Genomic DNA, 21,592 nt, shown 5'->3' on the forward strand with positions numbered 1-21,592 from the left:
ATAAAGAAGTTGCTAGCTCTGTTCTCCCAACAAGGTAATCACCACAGACATTTCTCAAAATTTCACAAAACTTACCCAAGGTCAGAAGCCCAAATTATTCTTCACGAAAAGCTTTGCTGCAACCCCAAAAGGATAATCTCCAAAATGATTCAAAACTCATCGCCTGCCTCTGTATTACTGAAAAGCAAACTGAATAACTGCCACTGTTTGCCAGTACTGCGAGCAAGATAAGTGAATGGATAATGATTGGGGCTGACCACATTAGTATATTCAAACCACCTCCCTGGGCTGTCCTATCTATCACCACACTTAAATCCAGATGGAGAAGTTTAACTGAAGCAATGAGTGAACATCACCCAGGGTACTTCATAGTAGGGATAATGTGAAGGCTTGCTATAGAGGAGGACGCTCAAAAAGACACACTCTTGGGGTGTCTGCGGTTACATCTGAGCTTTTGATGTAACCTGACCAAGAACAGCCATGGCAAAGCCAGTGTTTATAATTCCTCTGATCCTGTTTGCTGTGATGTTGCTGGGAACTGAGGCCAAAAATGTAAGATGTTTTATTTTATTTTTTTCCTTACTGACATAACATCGTAGAAAGAATAGACTGAATCTGGGCAAATCAGAATTTTAGCAGCATAGGCTTCTATCTGCAAAGGTATTGAAATGAAAAGGTTCTATTGTCAATGTGGTTTTATTTCATACTGTTCAAATATGGGACACAATCTTACTGCTGACTCTTTTGACACCATATTGTCTCTTGCTATTTCTTTCATATCACAATCCCTTTTTTGAGTTTATGGGAGAACCGTAAAAATTTGTAACTCAGTGTTCCTTGTATTTTTCCTGTTGTGTACAATTTGAGCACCATTCATTATCTTTGATATACAACAGTGAGATCTGTTTGTAACTGTAGTGTCTGCAGTCATCTTGTGTCCTGAAGAGATGGGTTTGTTTGCTCTCTGTTTGCACATTTAGCTCAGTGTATATAGTATTCTCCAGTGGGCCATGTTGGTGGGCCTTTTCATGGGGTGGGGGGGGGGGGGGGGGGGACAAGATATGGAAGAAGGAAGGCTGGAAAATACAGTATCTGAAAATAAGCTAAACAAATGTGGGGAATACAGTAGGGAGGTGGTAATGTTAAAAACTCTTATGTAACAATGACAAGAGGGCTGGCCAGTGCAAGCTAAGGTAGAACAAGGATATTGCATATAAACACTGGAGAGTTATAGATGTTATTTAGGCAAATTGCTTCCATAAATCTTCCTACAAATCCTCCCAAAGTAACCGCTCTTCACTGTGCAAATAACAAATTATTGATCAAAGAATAATGTGTGTAAAAGTTGCGCTCGAATCAGCAAGACTGCCTATAGCCTAGTGATTTCCAAGCAGTGGAGTGGAGCCTTACGGGGTTAAAGAGCCATTAAGACAGGTGCACATGACCCTTCAGTGCGTCAGGGGTCATGAGTCAGTGTTAACTGGACAAACAAATGTAATTAGACAGTGTTTTTTCCTTTTTTACAACACACTTAAAAAGGTTCCAATTCCTTTTTTTAGTATGTATGCAGTGGAAAATCTAGGTGCCACTGTAAAGGCGTAAAAGGCAACCGGGTGAGTGCATCAACTCAAATCCATCATTTCTGTGGTTTACTAGTTTATGAATTTCACCTCATGCTATTTTAAAACTGCTTCCTTTAACATTAGTTTCAAAATAATACTTTATGCAGTCACAGCATTTGTATTCATACTTCACATATATGTGCAAGAGACATTAACAGTACATCACATTACTAATACAGTATATAGTACTTGTACTAAAGTATGTGTTGTGTAATGCCAGCTCAGTATTTTTTGTAACACAAATAAAATGTATAAACTTCTGACTTGCAACTGACACACTGGTACTTTGTCTTTGTCTGAAATATGCTTCTATCATCTTTCTATTAAAACAATATGCTACTGTCACAGCAGACATAGTGACTTGTCATAGCAGAGGCACAGGAGTTACAATAACAGTGTCTCTCTTATACTGAAGTGTCACAGGAAGTCATCGAAGTGTGACAGTGAGTGAGCCTGAACACCAGACGCCTGAAACTGAAGCAGCTAAATGGAATTCATAAATTCATAAATTACCTTATTTACACTTATACCTTTCTTACAGCCACATTTTTCAAAATATATTATGTCAAAAATGCCTGTTCACAGTAAAAATACCAGAGAGCTTCATGTGCAGTGGTCCTGTCGTAACTAGTCAGGATGGGTTCAGAGCCTGAACAGATCTGAAAAAAAAAAAATCTCAATATTTTCTAAATTTGTTGCAAGATCTGTCCTAATTATTGTACTGAGAACATATAGTCATTTTAAAACCACTTAGCAGTGAGCTTCAGGCAGGGACATTAACTGCAGTGTTGACTAGTTAAGAGAAATGCAAACAGACATTTTACATCCACTTATTCAAAATGCATAGAAAAGAGAAAACAATCCAATTGAATGAACGTATGTGTCATCTATATTAGAATAGATGCAAATAGACAGATTCATATAACTGTTAAAAACATTCACTCAAAACCAAAATTGGTGAACTTCCTCTCTCTCAAAGCTCCTGACAATATTTTTAAATGCCACTTGATACTAATTTGAACTATTTTAACACAGTTATACAGAAAATAGTGATGGTGATAACCATCCACCATAAATTACACTCATCAGTTACATTTCTAAATATAAGTAGGAGTCTATTGACCATTGGTGACATGTAGTGGTATGTCATTTATTAATCATCAAGAATTTGTGTTTCCCCATACTTCAGGAAAAAAAAAATCCATGGAACTATAAATATTGTTGACAACATTCACCAATGAAAATATGAAATTCTTACTGAATTTTTGTTGTCTGTGGTCTATCTACCACCCTTGTTTCTTTCTTTCTGTCCCTCTCCCTCTTTTTCTTTCTCTCTCTCCCACGTACCCTCACCCACATAGGGAGAAAAAGGTTTTCCAGGAATATCAGGTCCCCCAGGACCAGAGGGCCGTCCAGGACCGCATGGTCATGGTGGTCCTATGGGGCCAAAGGTAGAATTTGGTCCTTGTGGCTTCTTCAGTGTTCATTCGTGATCAGCAAACCCACAAGTGATGTCATAGGGCAACGTTGGCTAAAATTGTGTATAAACCGTGTTGAAATACACTTTCTTCTTGTGTAACGAGACAGTACTTTTAGTTGCATCCTACTAGTTCACTAAGATTGATCACAGGTTGATATCTTTGACAGGGCAACACTGGACCTGATGGACCTGTGGGACCAAAAGGCGATCTGGTAACATGCCATCCAAAGCATGTGTCTGTGTTGGTGTTTGTTGGTTGTTTATTTAATGTCTCAGCATAAAAATGGTACAGGTTTTGTTATCATCATATTACAGGGGCCAGAAGGAATAGAAGGACTTGCGGGGTCTCATGGTTTACCGGTGAGATTATTCTTTTCTAATCATAGTTTGATTTATGTATCGGGTAAGTGCATTTTCCTGCATATACCTATTAAAACCTGTTACTTTTTTATCTTTTGCTGATATTTTCTTACAGGGTATCCCAGGACTACAAGGGCCTCCAGGTCCCCCAGGGGCCCCAGGCTGCAACGGAACTGATGTCAGTAAATATTAAAGTTTGCCAATATTACATTTAGCTCATTTTTCAGTTGTTTGTAAATTATTTTACAAAATGACTGCAGAGACTTTTCAGTTCTCCCTTCAGTGAACATATATTTTGAACTGTTTTTATGTTTAAAGTGTTTGTGATTGTTATTGCATTCCTACTTTTAGGGAGACGATGGACCCCCTGGTATTCCTGGTGCCAACGGCATTGATGGACATTCAGTAAGAAGCAAAATTTAAAAAAAAAATAAATAAATTATTATGTTGTACTCAAACCCACTCTTATGGCTTACCTCTATACCTCTCACCAACTTCAATCCTTTATTATACAGCTATGTCCTCAAAAAAAAAAAAAAACCATCAAAGAATCTGTGTATTGTTCAAAACTTCCTTCACCTTTGTCTCTACTTTACAGGGTCCCCTAGGTCTGCCTGGACCTAAGGTAATAAAATATATGCTGTGTGCCACCAGCAGGTCATGTACTTTTTGCATTTAGGAAGGGTGAGGCTATAGAGTTGCTCAATAATTACTACCTTAAAAAAACATGATGCTGCACTACCAGGTCCCCCCTTTCCCTCCTAATGCTCCCATTGCTCATTTTCTGCTGAGTCCATGCAAGACCAATAACCTCTTTAAAGATTTTCTTTGGTTTTTCCTTTTGTTATCTGTCCATCCATGTTTATCTGTCTCAACAGTGTGGTAATATTAAAAGCTAATTCTCAGGACAATACTTAACTTACTAATGTTTATTTCCATGCAAGTGGAGCATTATAATGCTTTGGCCTCAGGTGTGGATCTGAAAAAGTTTAGAGAGCCAGTTGTCTTTATCTATATTTGCATGTACCTGATCCTTTCTACACATTGGTAGCAGTCCTAGGATTGTGCAGATGTTTTTATCTGAAAAAGAAAATTCGAAAGGCATGTGCAAAACTACATCCAATCTATTCACTAACAATTGGAACTGCAACAAAAGTTCTGTACATGGACCTATGACATCACAGTCATGGATTTTATACTTAGAGTAACATCCTTTTCAGCCTTTTCTCATACCCATTTTCAACACTGAAAAACCTGTGAATGTGAAGCATTCTCCTGTCATTCCACTGGTGATCCCTTACGGATGTAATTTTATCAGGTGGAGGATACTTTTAACTACCCCTTAAGCTTGTTGAAACCATGTGAATGAGGTTGACATTTGTTACCTTTTTTGCCTTTCTAGAACAAGCTAAAACCCTGAAATTCTGCTGTTATACTTGTTAAAGACTTGAAGTGAATGAGAAGTAGGATATAATCAATTCAGCTGGCCATATACATACACATAAAAATAAGTGATGAAGCTTATGCATACCCATTAATAATAGGTATTTCAACACTATATTCAGTTAAATAAACTTCCTCCATATCGCAGGGTGATTCTTGGGTATCAGTGATTTCTCAGCCAGGACCACCTGGGCTGCCTGGGAGAAATGGAGAGCCGGTAATTATTCTGACTGCTTGAGGAATAATACCTTTTTAAAAAACATTTATTTAAACATTCTCTGTGATAGTTTGGTTTCTATTTCAGGGACATCCAGGTTTCCCTGGAGATAATGGACCATCTGGGGACCTTGGACCACAGGGCGCTGTTGTGAGTGAAATTGTTTGGTTGCCTTGCACAGTGTGCACTTGGCACTAAAGAAAATAATTATGTGATGCCTACATTCTCTGTGAACAGGGATTACCTGGCCTTCCAGGAGCACCGGGATCTAAGGTAACGCTAGCAACTATTTTTCTGGGTATTGTGTCTACATGAAGTATTTCACAGTTTGTACCTGTGATAAAGAGTATGAGTATTTACTGGGTGTTACAAATGGAAACCAACTTGACAACCACAGCTGTGCCATTTTTGCTTTGTCTCTGTTGTCCCATTATCATAGTTGGCATTGTTCACACCACCTGGGATAGTGTAAACATTTCCTGGTTAGTGAGTGTCTGTTTATCTGTAGGGCAGTATTTTGATCATCAACATCTCCATGCATTACAGGTTCCCAGCTTTTTGTGAAACTCCTCTCAGACAGTTTTGGTGTTGGTGATAAGATTTGTATCAGAGAAAGGACAGGGCATTCTGTTCCCAGGGGTGGGAGTTGCCAGCAACAGGGATGGTAAAAGTGTGGACTGACTATAAGAAAACTGTGAAAAAAATGAAGGAGTTGGTGAGAAAAAACTGGGAAACAAGGTAACTTATACAAGCAAGTTGCATATGCTTTCATATCTGACAGGGTCAAGAAGGCATTGGTGGCATCACAGGACCTCAAGGAAAAAAGGTTGTTCTGTTTTTTTATACATTGTATGAGTATATTAATTCTAATACCTACACCATATTTCTCTGGCCATCTATATTACATGACTGCATTGTTACCTATGACCTTATTATTGAGGCTGATCTCAATTTGTTTGCTGTAGGGAAGACCAGGTCTACCAGGGCTCCCGGGGCCACCAGGTCGGATTAGGGAATTTTTCACAGAGAGTGTCATGTTAAAGGTACAGCAGTAAATGGAGTTACACTTTATGCTTATAGTAGTGATGGTTAGAGTTTTTCTCCTCTAAGTTACAGTGCCAACAATGTGCATGTGAGTCATAGCTAGAGTACTACAGGCAGCACAGATCACACCATGCTTGAAGTTTCACATATAAAAATTAAACATTACCCCAGTGGTATGACACTTCACTAGCTTGGACAGTCTCTAATTGAACAGCAGGCTTTTACACAATGCCAGTGATCAAACAATTTGCCAGGCAAAAACTATCCCTTAGCTTAGTAAATGGAAGAAACAAATGAGGAAAATGATGCTTAGTATCCTCTCCCACAATGGCTTATAACTGTCATTATAGTTGACAATTTCTTGTGCACAACTGGAAAGATAGTGGTTATCGGAAAAATCACAGGCTTTCCAAACATTTGGATTCATTTTATGGGGACTATTAAGTCCATATCAATGCGTATAGCAGGCTTCCACCCGAAAAAGAGCTGGAATAGTCTCCAACAGATCCCCGTGACCCTAGTTAAGGAATAAGCGGGTATAGATGATGGATGGATGGATGTGGATAGCAGTTCTGAACTCTCTTACTCTAGTTAGGACTAAATTGCTGGACAAATCTTGTCATTGTGACTAATGACCCATATTTAACTTGAGGTTTATGTCTTATTCAGAATGTAAAAGGAGACAAAGGAGACACAGGGGAAAGTGGCTGCAGAGGTGAACCAGTAAGTTTCTATTAAATTAAAATAATAAAAAAAAAATTAATTAAATTAACCTGCCATTACACTTTACTCATTTCAAAGTTAGTGCCATTTATTTTTACTTGTTCAGCCTTGTAAGGTTTGTGTATTGATCTTTCTGATTCCTTTTCTCATTGCAATCTGTTCTCAGGGAGACCCTGGTTATAGCTTTCACACAAAAGGAATAAAGGGAGACAAAGGGCAGGCGGGTCCACAAGTAAGATACTGCCAATCCATATCTTCCATTGACTTTTCTCTATGAAATTTTGGATTGCACCTCATTGTGTGCGGATATGAAATATGGAGCTGTCCCAAAATAAAAATTGCTTGTGTTCTTTTGCTCTGTGTTTCTCCTGCCAAACAGGGGGTTTTTCACTACTACAGTTTGCATTGAATTGCTACTAGTGACACATAAGGAACAGCTCAAGAATATTGAATGAACAGCAGAGGGCAGTGATGCAACATTGAAGACAATGTGATTTGTCATTAAAGCAGCAAAAACAAAAGAAAAAGAGCTTACACATATCATTCCACTGTAATTCAGCATTCAAGTTAACTTAGCTGTAGCTGTGGTCCATTTAACTTTCTGAATCTGCTTGAATGAATGTTTTGAAAACTAGTGACATAAACTTGAATGTAGGTAAAATGTATTGCTATTCAGGGGGCGCTCTTGATCATATTTATTTACATATCGTGTATGTAATAGAATAGGGGCCTACAATTAATTGGAAAAAGAAATTTTTAATAATAAACTAAATTTAAGGATGAGACACTTGGTAAACTGTTCTATAACCATTGAATCTTTGTTGTTCCTAATTGTCCATATAGGGAAAGCCTGGGAAGGATGGTGAGCCTGGACAAAGTGGATTCAGGGTATTGCTCTGTGATACTATGAGTGTGAATGTAGTATGCTGAGCCATTGTGTTATGTGTGTGTGTGTTTGCACTCACACTTATATACTGTGTTACTTTTAAATACAGTGTTGTATTTTATCAGGGAAGACCTGGTCCCAGAGGGCATTCAGGATATCCAGGAATATCAGGAGAGATGGTGATAAGTGATCTTTTTGTGCAAAAAATAATATGTCATCTTTTTGTGCCATAAACAGTATGCAGTCTGTTGGTGGATTGATATGTTTTGTATACTACTCTGCTCATAAAGGGTGAAAAGGGAAACAAGGGTTCACCTGGTCCACCGGGAGGAGTGAGTTTGAATATGACACGTTGAAACTTGTGTTACTATGGTATAAATTAATCAATGTTGCATGTATCTTGTATGATTTCACCACATACCCCCTGTGGGTTTATTTATAGATATTGGGAGCAATCAAAGGATACCTTGGAGATCCTGGTCCCCCAGGCCCACCTGGGCTCCCTGGGCGTCAAGGTGGATGAACATAATGCTGTATCTTAGGCAATAAATAATTAATCATTTATAACTTTATTATCCCCAAAGGATAATAATCTATGCAGCAGTATGTATATGTACATTTAGAAGTTTTAGCAGCTTTGATACAGAGTGCATGAAACTCATCTAACTTTTTTAATCACTATTTCCTATCTGATTTTAGTGTAGCAATAATAAGGCATTAAAAAAAGTATATATATATCTGTTCTGGAAAAGGAACTAGAAGGCAATATGTGAAATAAAGATGGCAAAGGATGGAAATTCCTTGCAAATAGTGAGATGAAAGATCAGCCAATGTTTGCCATTATGGTAATCAAATTCTGTTGTTGTATTAGTGGTGGTTATAATTGGTGGTTAAAACTGTTGTCTTGCAACTGCTTTGCATCAACAGAAATTAAAAAAATAAGTGTAAATAACAATGTTACAATTCTTTTCTCAGGTGTTATGGGGTTTCCTGGACCTGAGGGACTTCCAGGTGTGCAAGGACAGTTTTAATCATATCTGTCGAACTCTCCATTCAAAAGGTAGTGTCTTCCCTAAATATAACGCTCAGTCTCTCACTACTCATTATACAGGCCATGCATCTGGGATTAATGTGCCAGGACCACGTGGGCCCACTGGCTTTCCAGGCCCCAAAGGGGACGCTGGGGAGCCAGGGGATAATTATATAGGACTCCCAGGTCAAGATGGTGATCTTGGTGTTCAAGGGCCTGCTGGAGATCCAGGTCCACCTGGACCCCCAGAAGACAGAAGTATGTGTCCTTCTAAACACTACTGCTACTGTTATTGTTTCCACTTTCTAAAATCTCAGTATTTATTTCCAGTATATTGATTAACTCAATAAGCTTCTTGCATTGGTGAAATCTTTCCTTTTCGATGTCTTATATTCTTTATCCTTCTACCATGTCAGAATTTGCTGTTTTGTCATAGGGAGTCAAAAATGTCTACAGTACATAGAATTTTCAAAATGGTATCAATACCTACAGGCTAAAAATGGATTATAACCCTTGTGTGGGGCATCAATGCTCTATACCTTCTCTATTTAACATCTTACACTGGTCAATAGGAAAAATTCACCGTAAGGCCACGCAAATGATGTGGAAATGTGAATATCATGGAATAGCTCAAAGCTCACTTGCTTTCTTCTCTTCTCTGTAATGTGAAGATAGAATATCTACAATTCCTTTACACTAACTCAACTTTCAGAGCAACACTGAGTATATATTCAAAACATGCTCTCAGTGTTTGTATCTCCTGAGAAAGCCTGGCAGTCTTAGGCTCTGACCACAGATTCTGGAGGTGGTATACAAATCAGTTGTTGAGAGTGTTCTAACATTTCACTTTCTTGCATGGTACAACCACCTGACCTGCAAGTCAAAAAACACACTGTTTTGAAACAACAGTTTCAGTGGCCTCTAAGATTGTTGGGAAGCCCCAAAAACAATTGAACAAGCCGTACAGAGAGAGGACACTGAGTAAAGCCAAAAGAATTGTTGCAGATAGTTCTCCTCCTCCTCTCCATAGTCAATTTGAGCTCCCACGCACTGGGAAGTGCTACAGGGTCCCATTGGCAACTAAGGCGGTTTTTAAAAAGTCATTTGTCCCATTTGCTGTGGATATTCTTAATTCAGCTGGGATTTGACACGTCTGTTAGCCCCAGATTTAATGTCTTGTAGTGTTTTTTTTTTTGTTTGTTTTTTTAACATATTTATACTGATCATATTTTATGTTTTCTGTTGTATGTTTGATTCATATTCATGTATGCATCGGTGAGCCAAAGAAAAATTTCCACCATGGTGGACAATAAAGTATTCTATTCTATTCTAATGTACACAAACAGTAGTTTTATGTAATGAAAAAGTGTCATCGTCAAGAAATGTTACACGAGCATATATTACAGTACTACATTTTTATATGGATGAAACCATTTCTGACAAAATAATGGATTGCCCTTCTGTGCCCACAGGAAGAGCCCCCTTATGAACAAAACTGTAGTGGCTTAGCCATCCATCACTGTAACATCTTAAAACATTGAAATATGCATGCTTGTGTGGAGTCGATAAAGATAAGCCTATTCAGCCACTTAGCAAATACCTCTCCTCTCCTCCTCTGTTGCCTAAACTTTTAGTGATTTGTGGAGTTGCAGGATAAATAGTTTTTTCTGTGATTGTACAATTATACATACAGCAAATTTTTTATTGCAAATTTCATTTGGTGGCGAGTTGCTCCCAGGCTTTTTGTGTTTAAAATGGGAGATGAGAAAAGAATAAAGCACCAGTGTTTGAGATTGTATTCAAACGCAAACTGTTAGACACATTTTTGAGTGATCAAATATGAGTTAATCATTTATAAAGTACCAGCAAAAAGACCAATGACAAAAAGAATATTCTGTGGTTAGAAACTTTGTTTGTGTTGCTTTTAGCCAACAGAGTTACTAAGGGTCTCCCAGGAATGAAGGGAATGAAGGGTATTCCTGGTCCTATTGGATATGATGGGACATTTGGAATGAAAGGTGGGAAACTATTGCTACATATGAGTTTATATAATCCTATTGTATCTTCTTGCTTTTAGTATAACTTCTTAGACTTTCCAATCCTCGGTATAGGAAGGAAATTTAAAAAAATGTTGACGATAACCTGATGATAATTTTGTACTGCAAGGCAATTGCAATATTACTAATAAATGAATAAATAAATAAATATTGACATGTCTATACTTTACACAGGAGAAAAGGGGGAACCCTGTTATGAGTGCTTTGGAACAGGACCCCCTGGACCACCAGGTCCCCCTGGTCCACCAGGCATTCCTGGTAAAACCATTCTCTACATAGAATCACACAGATTCTACAAACTTGGTCATTGATATACTGGCATACTGGAGGGTAAAAACGTACTGCATTTGATATTTTATATGTTTCTGTTGCTCAGGACATAATCAAGGACCAGGTGACAAAGGTGATCCAGGCTTTCCAGGACCTAGAGGTTTACCTGGAAGTTCAGTAAGACAACAACCTTTTTTTAAAAAAGAATACTGCTGTTGCTGTTGTGGTGTGGTGTTTTACAAACAGGTGTAAACAATCATTCCTCTCTGAAGGGTCCCATTGGTGTAACAGGATTTCCAGGTCCCCCAGGAGAAAAGGGAGATTCTTACAACAGTCCTGGAATAAAGGGATTGATGGGAGACCCAGGACTGCCTGGATGGCCGGGTGCAGATGGACGCCCTGGTTTTCCTGGATTGCCAGGCCGCAAAGGCAATCAAGGACCTCCAGGGGATTCGGTGAGCCAACTTTGACCAACTTGAACTTGAATGAGTCTTGAGTCATATTTTGATCCTTCAAAGTTCTTCATGTCTTCTATGCGTTCTGTAGCATCCTTTCCCTGGTGCAGGTGAAGATCCTGGTTTTCCAGGTCCACCAGGGCCTTTAGGTAGAGTAGGACCAATTGGCTACCCTGGGCCAGTGGATTATGGGCCTGCTGGATTTCCAGGACATAAAGGAGATGCTGGGGTACCTGGTTTGCCAGGACAGCCCGGAATACCAGGTAAATAACTGACAATTATAAGATTTGACAAATAAATTTTTACATGAGACAATTGTCCTTTCTTTTCTCCTTCCTATTCTCATAGGCGAGAAAGGTGAACCTGGCCACATCCACAAAGGATCTCCTGGACCACCTGGATTTAAAGGTCAGCCTGGTTCACCTGGAAGGCCAGGTAAGCCTGAACGTATGATTGATTAGATTATTAATGAATGGAATGATATACAGATGGATCAATGGATGCTGTGTACATGATGATACAGTTTATGTCATAAACAACTCTCTTACTTAACAATAAAAATTCAGGTTATCAAGGAGTGCCAGGTACCCCAGGAGCTTCAGGAGCACCAGGAGAGAAGGGAGAAAAAGCTATATCATCTCCTGGAAAGGTGGGAATGCCAGGACAAAAAGGTAATCCATTAGGTCCAGCAAACAAAGCCACATTTATGATCTGTAGCAAAAAAATTTATGTTTCTCTCATTGTGTGTGTGTGTGTGTGTGTGTGTGTGTGTGTGTGTGTGTGCGCGCGCGTGTGTGTGTGTGTGTGTGTGTGTGTGTGTGTGTGTGTGTGTGTGTGTGTGTGTGTGTGTGTGTGTGTGTGTGTGTGTGTGTCAGGTGACAAAGGGCAGCCAGGTCTTCCAGGCTTTCCAGGTAGGGGCTTGCCTGGTCATCCAGGTATACAAGGCCCTCCTGGTCCTCCAGGACACAAGGTCAGAGACAGAAATAAAGTGTACAGTGATGACAGTGTACATGGAAATCCTATATAGTCTATGAAAAAGCATTTAGCTAGTGCTAGACATCTTGTAGAAGTCACTGCAGGTTGCCAAGAAATAGTTCCATGCATGATGAATCTTTAACATGTGATTTATGCTTCATTTTACTGCTGTCAATTTAAACAATCAACAGCAAATGAGAAAGATAATGAGATAGATGCTCTAAAGGTGTCATAGCACATACTTCAAGCACATAGAAATATCTACAAATAAATAATGTCCTGTATTAGGGTAACAGTGGCCCTGGATACCCTGGCCCACCAGGCCTACCAGGGCTTCCTGGAGAAGCTGGAGTTCAGGGGCCTGTAGGAGATCTTGGGATCCCTGGTGTACCTGGGAACCCAGGACCACCTGGCAATCCTGGTTTTCCAGGAGAAAAAGGTACTCACACACAAAGTTCAAACTGTTGCTTATAATAGGACACAAAGACATAATCAGGTAATATTAATGCTCAATCCATGCATACATATTGATGCACATCTCTATCTATTTACTACATTATTCTCTGCTACACACAGGACATAAAGGTAATATAGGGCCCCCGGGACCTCATGGTAGCAAAGATTCTTGTAAAGGTTTACCTGGACCAGTGGGACCACCAGGACCAGATGGTTATCCAGGACATCAAGGTCAGTGAATATTGATGTCATGTGAGGTACTTAATGTGACCTCTAGAAGGATACTAAATGCAGAAATGAAAGGTAGACGAAAAAATAAATGTAGACTAGATACTGTTTTCCATGAAACAAGAAATTTCTTTAACAAATTTGAATAGTTTCTGTACTTTTCTATTTTCTCTGCTCTTTCCATTTTGTCTCATTGTCTACGCTTTCCCAGGACCTAATGGCTTGCCTGGTGAGAAGGGGAATGTAGGTTTGCCAGGGTTTGGTCTTCCAGGTCCCCCTGGTGAGTCTGGTTCTCCTGGACCATCAGTGCCAGGTCCCCCAGGGCCTCCTGGACAAAAAGGCATTGGTGGAAAAAACGGTTTGCCTGGTCAGGCAGGTATGTCTTATTATTATTATTAATTATTAATTATTCAGTATGTGATAGATGTGAAATTATTTTTTACATTTTTTTAAACATACTTCTTGGAATTCATTGCTTTAACCATTTACTGTATACATGTACACTGCCAGTGTGAGAATGTACAAACTGTAGTTTATAGATAGATTTATTAAAAGTATTGTTAGAACTTATTTTTAAAAGATCCACTTATTTTTAAATGTTCCAGGACTGCAAGGAGACCCTGGTCCAGATGGACCAATAGGATATGGACCAGAAGGATTGCCTGGAATCACTGGGCCACCAGGCCAAATAGGTACTGTAACACACAACCGCACACACACCTTCAGAGACAAGTAAATCTCTGTGTACAATATTTTTTACTTACATTTAATAAATAAACACTAATTAGTCACAGAGTTTTATGCCTGATCTGATTTGGATTTTTTTTTTTTTTGCTTCTATCTGTTGTACTTCATTATAGTTTTACATGTAGTTCACAGTTTTGATAGAGTTAATAAATTCTTACAGGATCCCCTGGCCCAAATGGAGCCAGAGGTTTCAGGGGACCACCGGGGGAAAATGGAGCGCCAGGTGCCATAGGTCTTCCAGGACCCTCATTACTAATAAACAGCACTGGGCCTCCAGGAAACCCAGGCGAACCAGGTAAAGCTTTACAGTAGACACAAGAATAAGAATATATGGGCAGTCTTTGGAAATATTACTGTTGCATTGTACAACTTTACAAATGAAATTGTAATATCTGACTATTGTGTAAGGTCACCCTGGCCCAGCAGGTAATCCTGGAGATCCAGGAAGACCTGGATCAAAAGGGCAAAGAGGGAGAGAGGGACTACCAGGGTCTCCTGGAAATAGAGGTTTGTGAAAGCTTTCATATTTTGTAATAATAAATCAAATCAATTTGGCAATATGAACACTTGCCAAAATGGAATTTCTGCTATGTTCCCATCTGTGTCCAGGCTCACCAGGTGACCCAGGTGTTGATGGACCCATGTACTCAGAAGGAAGTCAAGGACTTCCTGGAACCCCAGGAGACCCAGGAGTCAGCGGACCTCCAGGTAAGACCTAAAAAGACTTTTAGTAAGTTAAGATTTTAATTAAATCATTTAACTATATCTTAGCATCCATTTAGAAATACTCTAACAAGACTTATTCAGTTAAGAAATTTAGGAGTAATTTAAGCATTTTACTTAAAGATGACATATACACCTTTTGGGGAATAAAAAAATAGGTTCCTGAGGTCCTCAAAATGTGCCTGTAAATTTTCATGATGTGATGCAATTGAGATCATAGTTTCTTGCATGTACGAAAAGAATATTTAAAAATAACTGTGTCACTTTACTTAATTGTTTGGTTAATCCTCCAGGCCCAAAAGGAATAAAAGGAAATCAAGGAATATCTGGAAGACCAGGTCAAGATGGCATACCAGGTCCACCTGGTTTCAAAGGATCTAAGGGAGAACCAAGCTACCTAGGACATGGACCACCAGGACCAGTCGGACAAAAGGTAGTGATAAGTAATGTCAAAAGCCTTTGTAATTGTTGCAGCTGGGTCCAATCTAGTAAAATACTGTGTATAGATTCAAAAACATATGGGTTCATTTATTCATTCATGATTAGTTTTCTCTGTCTGTTTTTAAATTCTTCTTCATGTCCTCAGGGTGAGCCAGGGTCAAGCAAACATGAGGTGATGAAGGGTCAGAAGGGAGAACCTGGTTTTGGTGGACCTATAGGTCCACCGGGAAACAGTGGAGCCAAAGGAAACCCAGGACCTGTTGGAGAAAATGGTCATTACATGAAATCGTGAAATTTAGGCAGCTGATTATCTGTTGTGCATTTTTTCACACACATTGTTGAACTCTTAATCTCATACCTATGCTGTTGTTGCAGGTTCACCAGGCTATCCAGGACCCAAAGGTTCTGATGGGCCCCCAGGAAACAAAGGACCCCCAGGATTTAATGGACTACCAGGCAAAGTCCTTTGAAATAACAAATTCTACTATAAGAATACTATAAAGATACTGCAAATCCTATAATCTTTTATTTGTACTTTATTTTAAAGTTAATTTTACATCAAGGCAGTGAGACTGAAAACAATTAGTCTTATTTTCCCTCTCTCCTCTCCTCTTTCTAACCTGTGAGTTAGTGATAGCAATATTTTCCAGAGGCTAATACTAGTTTGAAACCGCTTTTTAAACAAGTAGTAAAGTAGAGGTGTGTTGTTGTGTTGATTGACACCTGTGAGCTCCTCCCACTAACTTTGGCCTTCTCTGATTGGTTAGAAGTGCTAGGATTGCTCAGAAACAATCACTGCATTGCTGCCAGAGCTGGAACTTCAAATGTAACCTTAGTTTAATTTATACATTGTGCTTGATTTAGGTGACCCAGGTCTGCCGGGTGTTGGTGGTTATCCAGGTCCTAAAGGCAACCAGGGTCGGGATGGGATCCCTGGACCACCAGGGCAGAAAGGAGACACTAGTAAGAGAAATCCTTTGTTAGAATCCTGTATGGCTATCTGAGTTCACTCACATCCTGTGTATTACAAACCTATGTGTTATTAGTTTGTATTTTAGTTTTGTCCAAACCAATGGCCTATAAAAGAGTTCTATCTAGTTAACAGTATCTTCAAAGTCTTGGCTGAAGCCAAAACCCGCCTCTCCTTCCATCTCTCCTCTGCAGCCATAATCGAAGGAACACCTGGTAGACGTGGTGACACAGGTCAGCCTGGTAAGTCATATTTTCCTTTTCAAGACTTTTACACACATTATATTTGTATTAGTTTCTTTTATTTTTACTTTCACCCCTTATTTTTATAGCTATTTGCACTTGGCAAATTCTTTTCTTGACTAGGGAGCAATCCAGAAAGAACTGGAAAACCTTTTCTGAGGTAAACCGCAGGAGAATGGTCTTGGGGTGCATTGACCAGATCCTACTTAAGCCCTCTTAAGCATACTGTTAGAGTAACACACTCACTAGAAGTTAAATAATTGAGTTGGTTCAATACATATACTAGTGTTACACAATGCATGTAGTTGCAGGTTTACAAACCTTTGTGCCACCTACGTTTTGGTTTTACTGTGACTACAGTGACTCTCATGAATGTCCACATATATGTTTTAAAATTTCAAGGTGACATTCCACCTTTCCATTTATAGCTCATAAATCACACTTGTATCATTGTGGTGTTACCAAATAAATAAAAATTAAATGAAAAAATTATATTATGATCGATTGTCTTAAATGTTTATGAAGACTGAGGCAGATGGATACTAATAAATAAGACTGTAGTTGTGATGACATCAAGTTACTTTTTTTTTTTGTCTGTAATCTAGGTCCACCTGGGGACCCTGGTCCTCCTGGCTTGCCTGTTACAGGTAATCCTGGACCAATAGGAGACAAAGGATTTCCAGGTCTACCTGGGGTCGCTGGTCCCAGAGGACCACCAGGAAGAGAAGGTGCATGTGTTCCTGGGCCCAAAGGAGACCGTGGCTATCCTGGGAACCATGGAAGCCCAGGTGAGGATTTACTGTTAGGAACTTAAGGGTCTCACATACCATCTTCTGTCACATGACATCAAATCACAACATCTGGATGTGTTTTCTCATCACACGTGATTGTACACTGCTTAGTGAATGAGCAATTGGATATAACCTGATGAGACATATGTATTTCTCCATAATGTGCAGTGTTGTATAATATACACCTGATATATAGTCCAAGGCCATTCATGCTCAACCATGCAGACATCTGTATATTTTTTGCTTTTCTGCTAAAACTGCAGAATGGTTTTTCATTTTCACATACAGTACATTTATCATCAGTCTCTTTCTTCCTTAGGCTATCCTGGAGCCCCTGGCCCTCCAGGTCCCACTTTTCCAGGGTTAAAAGGAGATACAGGGGACCCAGGTCTTACAGGAAGCCCAGGTGTTACTGGATCCCAAGGAGATCCAGGCCCTCAAGGATCAATTGTACATACTTGACAAAAAAAAACTGAAGACTTACCTTCAGTGTTTGGCATTCATATTTGTATTTAACAAAGGAGGGTTGACTTTCTTTTTGATCAAAGGTTATTAAAAAACATGTATGATTAAATGTGGGCTGCTAAAATGCAATGAGCACATGGCATGGCTTTTCTTTTAGCAGATTTTTGCAGACAAGGATAAAATGATTAATTAGTATCATATACTGAAGTCTTATCTTTGATCGTTTATTTTTTCAATTGCCACCCAGGGTGCAAGGGGCAGACCAGGAGAGCCAGGACCAATCGGTGATTCAGGTCATCCTGGATTTCGTGGGCCCCCTGGTAATCTATCATTTCAACTTCAGCCTATATCTTTGAATACTTCTTTGATCTATCCCTACAGAAGAGGAACCATCTGTAATTGATTAATGGTCCCACAACCAAGATAAAATCCAAAGGATGAAGGGACACAGACAATGAATTTATAAGGATTTATTTCTTTTTTTCTGTTATACTATATAATCAAGAATTTATGAAATCAGTTGTGGAGACAAACTCAGTTACTTGTGATCTATTTATGACCTATATGTTTTAGGTAACATTGGAGACCCTGGCAACCTCCCAGGCCTATCTGGCCCATCTGGGATCAAAGGTTTTCCCGGACCACCTGGTGCGGCACAAGTCTGTTTTATTATAGGAGAAAAAAAAAAGATCTGATAATATCTTCTCCTCCACTTTACCAGTGATTCATTTATGAATAGTCACAGAGATGCGATGCTTAACCCAGTACTCTCCAGGATTTGAGTTCTGTAGGCAAACTACTGATATTTACTATTCTAGACATTCTGTACATTTTCAGTAATAATGTACGTATTACCTGCTCCCTATCCCTACAGGCCGCAAAGGTGAACCAGCATTTGTCAAATATGAACCAGGACCTCCTGGCCTATCTGGTCCCCATGGCAATAGAGGTGCCCCAGGGACCACTGGACCATCAGGACCACCAGGCCATCCAGGTTAAACATTTTATCAAACTCAATGTATGTGCTATGATTTTAAGATGTGCTGCTTCTTTTAGTTCCAATTACCAACAGTTTTCAAAGTCAAAGCTTAATTTTCTCACTTAAATACCTTGCACGTTATACAATTAATGTCATAGATGTGTGTTGTCTGTTTGCTAAATGTATTATTTATTAAATCATATTATTGGAACAAAGAGATATACAATAAATTCTGCCACTTCCACAAAGCTGATTTTTCTATGCACTATATGACCCTGAATCTTTCTATCTCAGGCCAGCCAGGTGTCCAAGGAGTGCGTGGTTCTAGCCCAGTTGGTCAACCTGGATTTACTGGCCACAAAGGAGACAAAGGAAGAGCAGGACCACCAGGTGTTTGCATATGTGTGTGTGTGTGTGTGTGTGTGTAAGGGGGTTTACTTTACTACCTTTCTTCATTATGTGGTTCACAACATGAGTCACATGAGTCAGCAAAGGATTTAGTGTAAAAACTGAAAACTAGTGAAGTTCTCTGCTTTTTATGAATTACATATTAAAAGTACACTTTTCAGACTAGTAGTGAAAATGACTAAAGTGTACCTTATACCTATTCTCAAATAACTGCCAAACAAAATTGCTAATGTGATTGTCCATTGTACATTTTGTTCTTCATTAATGATGTGTTTACTTGCAGGTCCAGTGGGAAAGCCTGGACACCCAGGCAACAAAGGTCCTCCAGGGTTGCCTTGCAAGACTGATTCAGGTCATGTTCACAGTTTCTTGATAGCTAGACACAGCCAGAGCATCCATGTCCCTGATTGCCCTCTGGGCACCAGCTTGATCTACTCTGGTTACTCCTTCCTCTTTATTAATGGAAATGAGAGAGCTCATGGTCAGGACCTTGGTAAGAGCATAGAAACCATCATGCCCAAGAATACTGTGTGGATTCTGCAGTATATGTGTAGATACTTGTGTCTTTGAGTAATTTTATGACATTGCTCTGACACTTCAAAATCAGGCACCATGGGAAGCTGTCTCCCTCGTTTCTCCACTATGCCATTCTTGTTCTGTGACACGGAAACTAACTGCCGATATGCTTCTCGTAATGACTACTCATACTGGCTGTCTACTGACACTCCTATGCCTGACAACATGGTTGCCATCACAGGGGATAAGTTAGCCTCCTACATCAGCAGGTGAGATAGAAGAGCATCAACATATATAAGCATATATACTTTGGACATCCCACGCAAACACAAAGTAAAGAACATGTTCAGTCAATCAAAATATAAGTATGGACAGCATTAATGTTCATGTTCCTGTGCATGTTTAGGTGCTCAGTGTGTGAAACCACCTCCAATGTGATAGCCATCCACAGCCAGACTACTGCGATACCTGAATGTCCAAGAGGCTGGGAGTCCCTATGGATTGGGTACTCATTTGTCATGGTAAAGAAATTGCATTTTATTTTCTCCTGAATGATTTGCTCATATGCAATTTTCCAAGTAATTTTTGTTCTATTAACCTTCATCCATTCCAGCAAACGGGAGTTGGTGCAGAGGGCTCCTCTCAGCCCCTGGTTTCTCCTGGCTCATGTCTGGAAAGTTTCCGCCAAGTGCCCTTCATCGAGTGTCACGGCAGGGGAACATGTAACTATTACCCAGATTCCTATAGCTACTGGCTGGCCTCCCTTGACCCCAACAACATGTTCAGGTAAACTCTTCCCTTCTGTTTTAAGCAGTGGTGCATACATGCTAAGTTGGAATCAAATCAATATATTTCTTCAGCTTCACTTTTTTTATGATTTGGTACCTTAAATGCAATAAATCATTTTACCATGTTACTTTAAACTAAGCTATTATATAATCCAAAATTGTATTTAAGATTTAAAATTGCATTTCTCACATTTTCTGTCACTGGTCTATGTGCATTTCTTTTAGTAAACCTGTTCCTCAGACTGTGAAGGGGCCTTCTCTACAAAGCGTCATCAGCCGTTGTCGGGTCTGCAGGAAATCAGGGAAACATGACTCAGATGACAACCATTGACATTCAGTTTTTAATTTTTCAATGTCATTTCAAATATGAAAATATGATAAATTTCACTGTAGTGTGCATATGTGTTTTCTGCTTTCATGTTAGAAATCTGTGCTTATGAACCTTAACTCTGAATAAAACACATTTCAACACAAGTAGTAGCACAATTCAGTTGCTAATAATAGTAGTGATAAACGCACTAATAGTACTTGTAGTTGCCCTAGTGGCAGCAGTAATACTGTGTCCAATTTCTTTCCGTTTTTACATGGACTGTTTTTCTTGAAATGCGTAATCCTAAACTCTTCTATCTGCAATCCTCCTCTAATATTGCTGATATTAATATTATAAATAAGCCAGTGACATATTGAAAACATACAAATAAAAACAAACAAAAAAACAACAAAATATCTGATTTGTGTAGCAATCAGACTACGAAAAGATAACTGCATGACCCTACACTTATCTTTTAAATCTGCTTTCTCCTTCATTCCACGTGACCTGGTGCAGTTCAGTCAGCGAATGATGGTAAAACTATTAGGTCATAATAGCTGACACTCATGTTCCTATGTTGTAAATGTGACACACCTGATTTCAAATTGTTAGGTTGTGTTTTCACAGGCAAACACTGAATCACTAGTGTCTTCACTGTAAAAGCATTTCTTTGAATTCCACCATGTTAAATGATGCATGGAAAATATTAAACTTTATGACTCATAGTGCCTGCAACTTTTCCTAATCCATTTCAAAATGAACTGTCGGGCAGCAGCACTGCCATGAAACCGCTGGCGTTTCTTAGAGAACAAAAAATGAGCATTAAGATCATGAGAGAAGCTATAGTGAAATGATTTTCTTTGCACTCCATTTCTGTATGTTGGTTTTGTTAATTGAAAAGATGTTAAAATAAAATACAAATTAAGAGAAACAATGGTTATTTTTTATGATATATTAACAGGATTC

The 21,592-nt window shown here is 39.1% G+C and overlaps 1 protein-coding gene across 1 annotated transcript; it reads left to right on the plus strand.

The window, feature by feature from the left end:
• The first annotated feature begins 360 nt into the window (after positions 1–360).
• On the plus strand, positions 361–20,647 carry LOC113134155 (collagen alpha-5(IV) chain-like). The gene is made up of 53 exons (XM_026313394.1): positions 361–552; positions 1,560–1,613; positions 2,984–3,073; positions 3,270–3,314; positions 3,418–3,462; positions 3,578–3,640; positions 3,814–3,867; positions 4,061–4,087; positions 5,054–5,122; positions 5,210–5,272; positions 5,360–5,420; positions 5,722–5,786; positions 5,904–5,948; positions 6,088–6,165; positions 6,836–6,889; positions 7,056–7,121; positions 7,733–7,777; positions 7,901–7,954; positions 8,066–8,107; positions 8,218–8,290; positions 8,751–8,786; positions 8,887–9,063; positions 10,734–10,823; positions 11,037–11,120; positions 11,239–11,309; positions 11,405–11,587; positions 11,679–11,850; positions 11,936–12,022; positions 12,154–12,258; positions 12,463–12,557; positions 12,851–13,001; positions 13,139–13,249; positions 13,458–13,622; positions 13,852–13,938; positions 14,154–14,288; positions 14,402–14,500; positions 14,603–14,701; positions 15,010–15,149; positions 15,303–15,429; positions 15,533–15,613; positions 16,022–16,120; positions 16,322–16,369; positions 16,975–17,157; positions 17,480–17,610; positions 17,873–17,945; positions 18,199–18,273; positions 18,500–18,619; positions 18,899–18,994; positions 19,296–19,505; positions 19,620–19,797; positions 19,935–20,049; positions 20,142–20,314; positions 20,542–20,647. The coding sequence occupies exons 1-53, from the start codon at positions 481–483 to the stop codon at positions 20,645–20,647; spliced, it is 5,067 nt and encodes a 1,688-aa protein (XP_026169179.1). The 5' UTR covers positions 361–480.
• Positions 20,648–21,592: the final 945 nt, after the last annotated feature.

Source organism: Mastacembelus armatus, chromosome 17 (genome assembly GCF_900324485.2).
Source record: "Mastacembelus armatus chromosome 17, fMasArm1.2, whole genome shotgun sequence".
NCBI lineage: Eukaryota > Metazoa > Chordata > Actinopteri > Synbranchiformes > Mastacembelidae > Mastacembelus > Mastacembelus armatus.

What these genes read in the sequence shown, in the direction of transcription:
- LOC113134155 (XM_026313394.1), top strand. Translation starts at nt 481, where the DNA reads ATGGCAAAGCCAGTGTTTATAATTCCTCTGATCCTGTTTGCTGTGATG. An exon ending in AAGGACCTCCAGGGGATTCG is followed by an intron (nt 11,588 to 11,678) that starts GTGAGCCAACTT and finishes TGCGTTCTGTAG; the next exon opens with CATCCTTTCCCTGGTGCAGG. An exon ending in TGGGCCACCAGGCCAAATAG is followed by an intron (nt 13,939 to 14,153) that starts GTACTGTAACAC and finishes AAATTCTTACAG; the next exon opens with GATCCCCTGGCCCAAATGGA.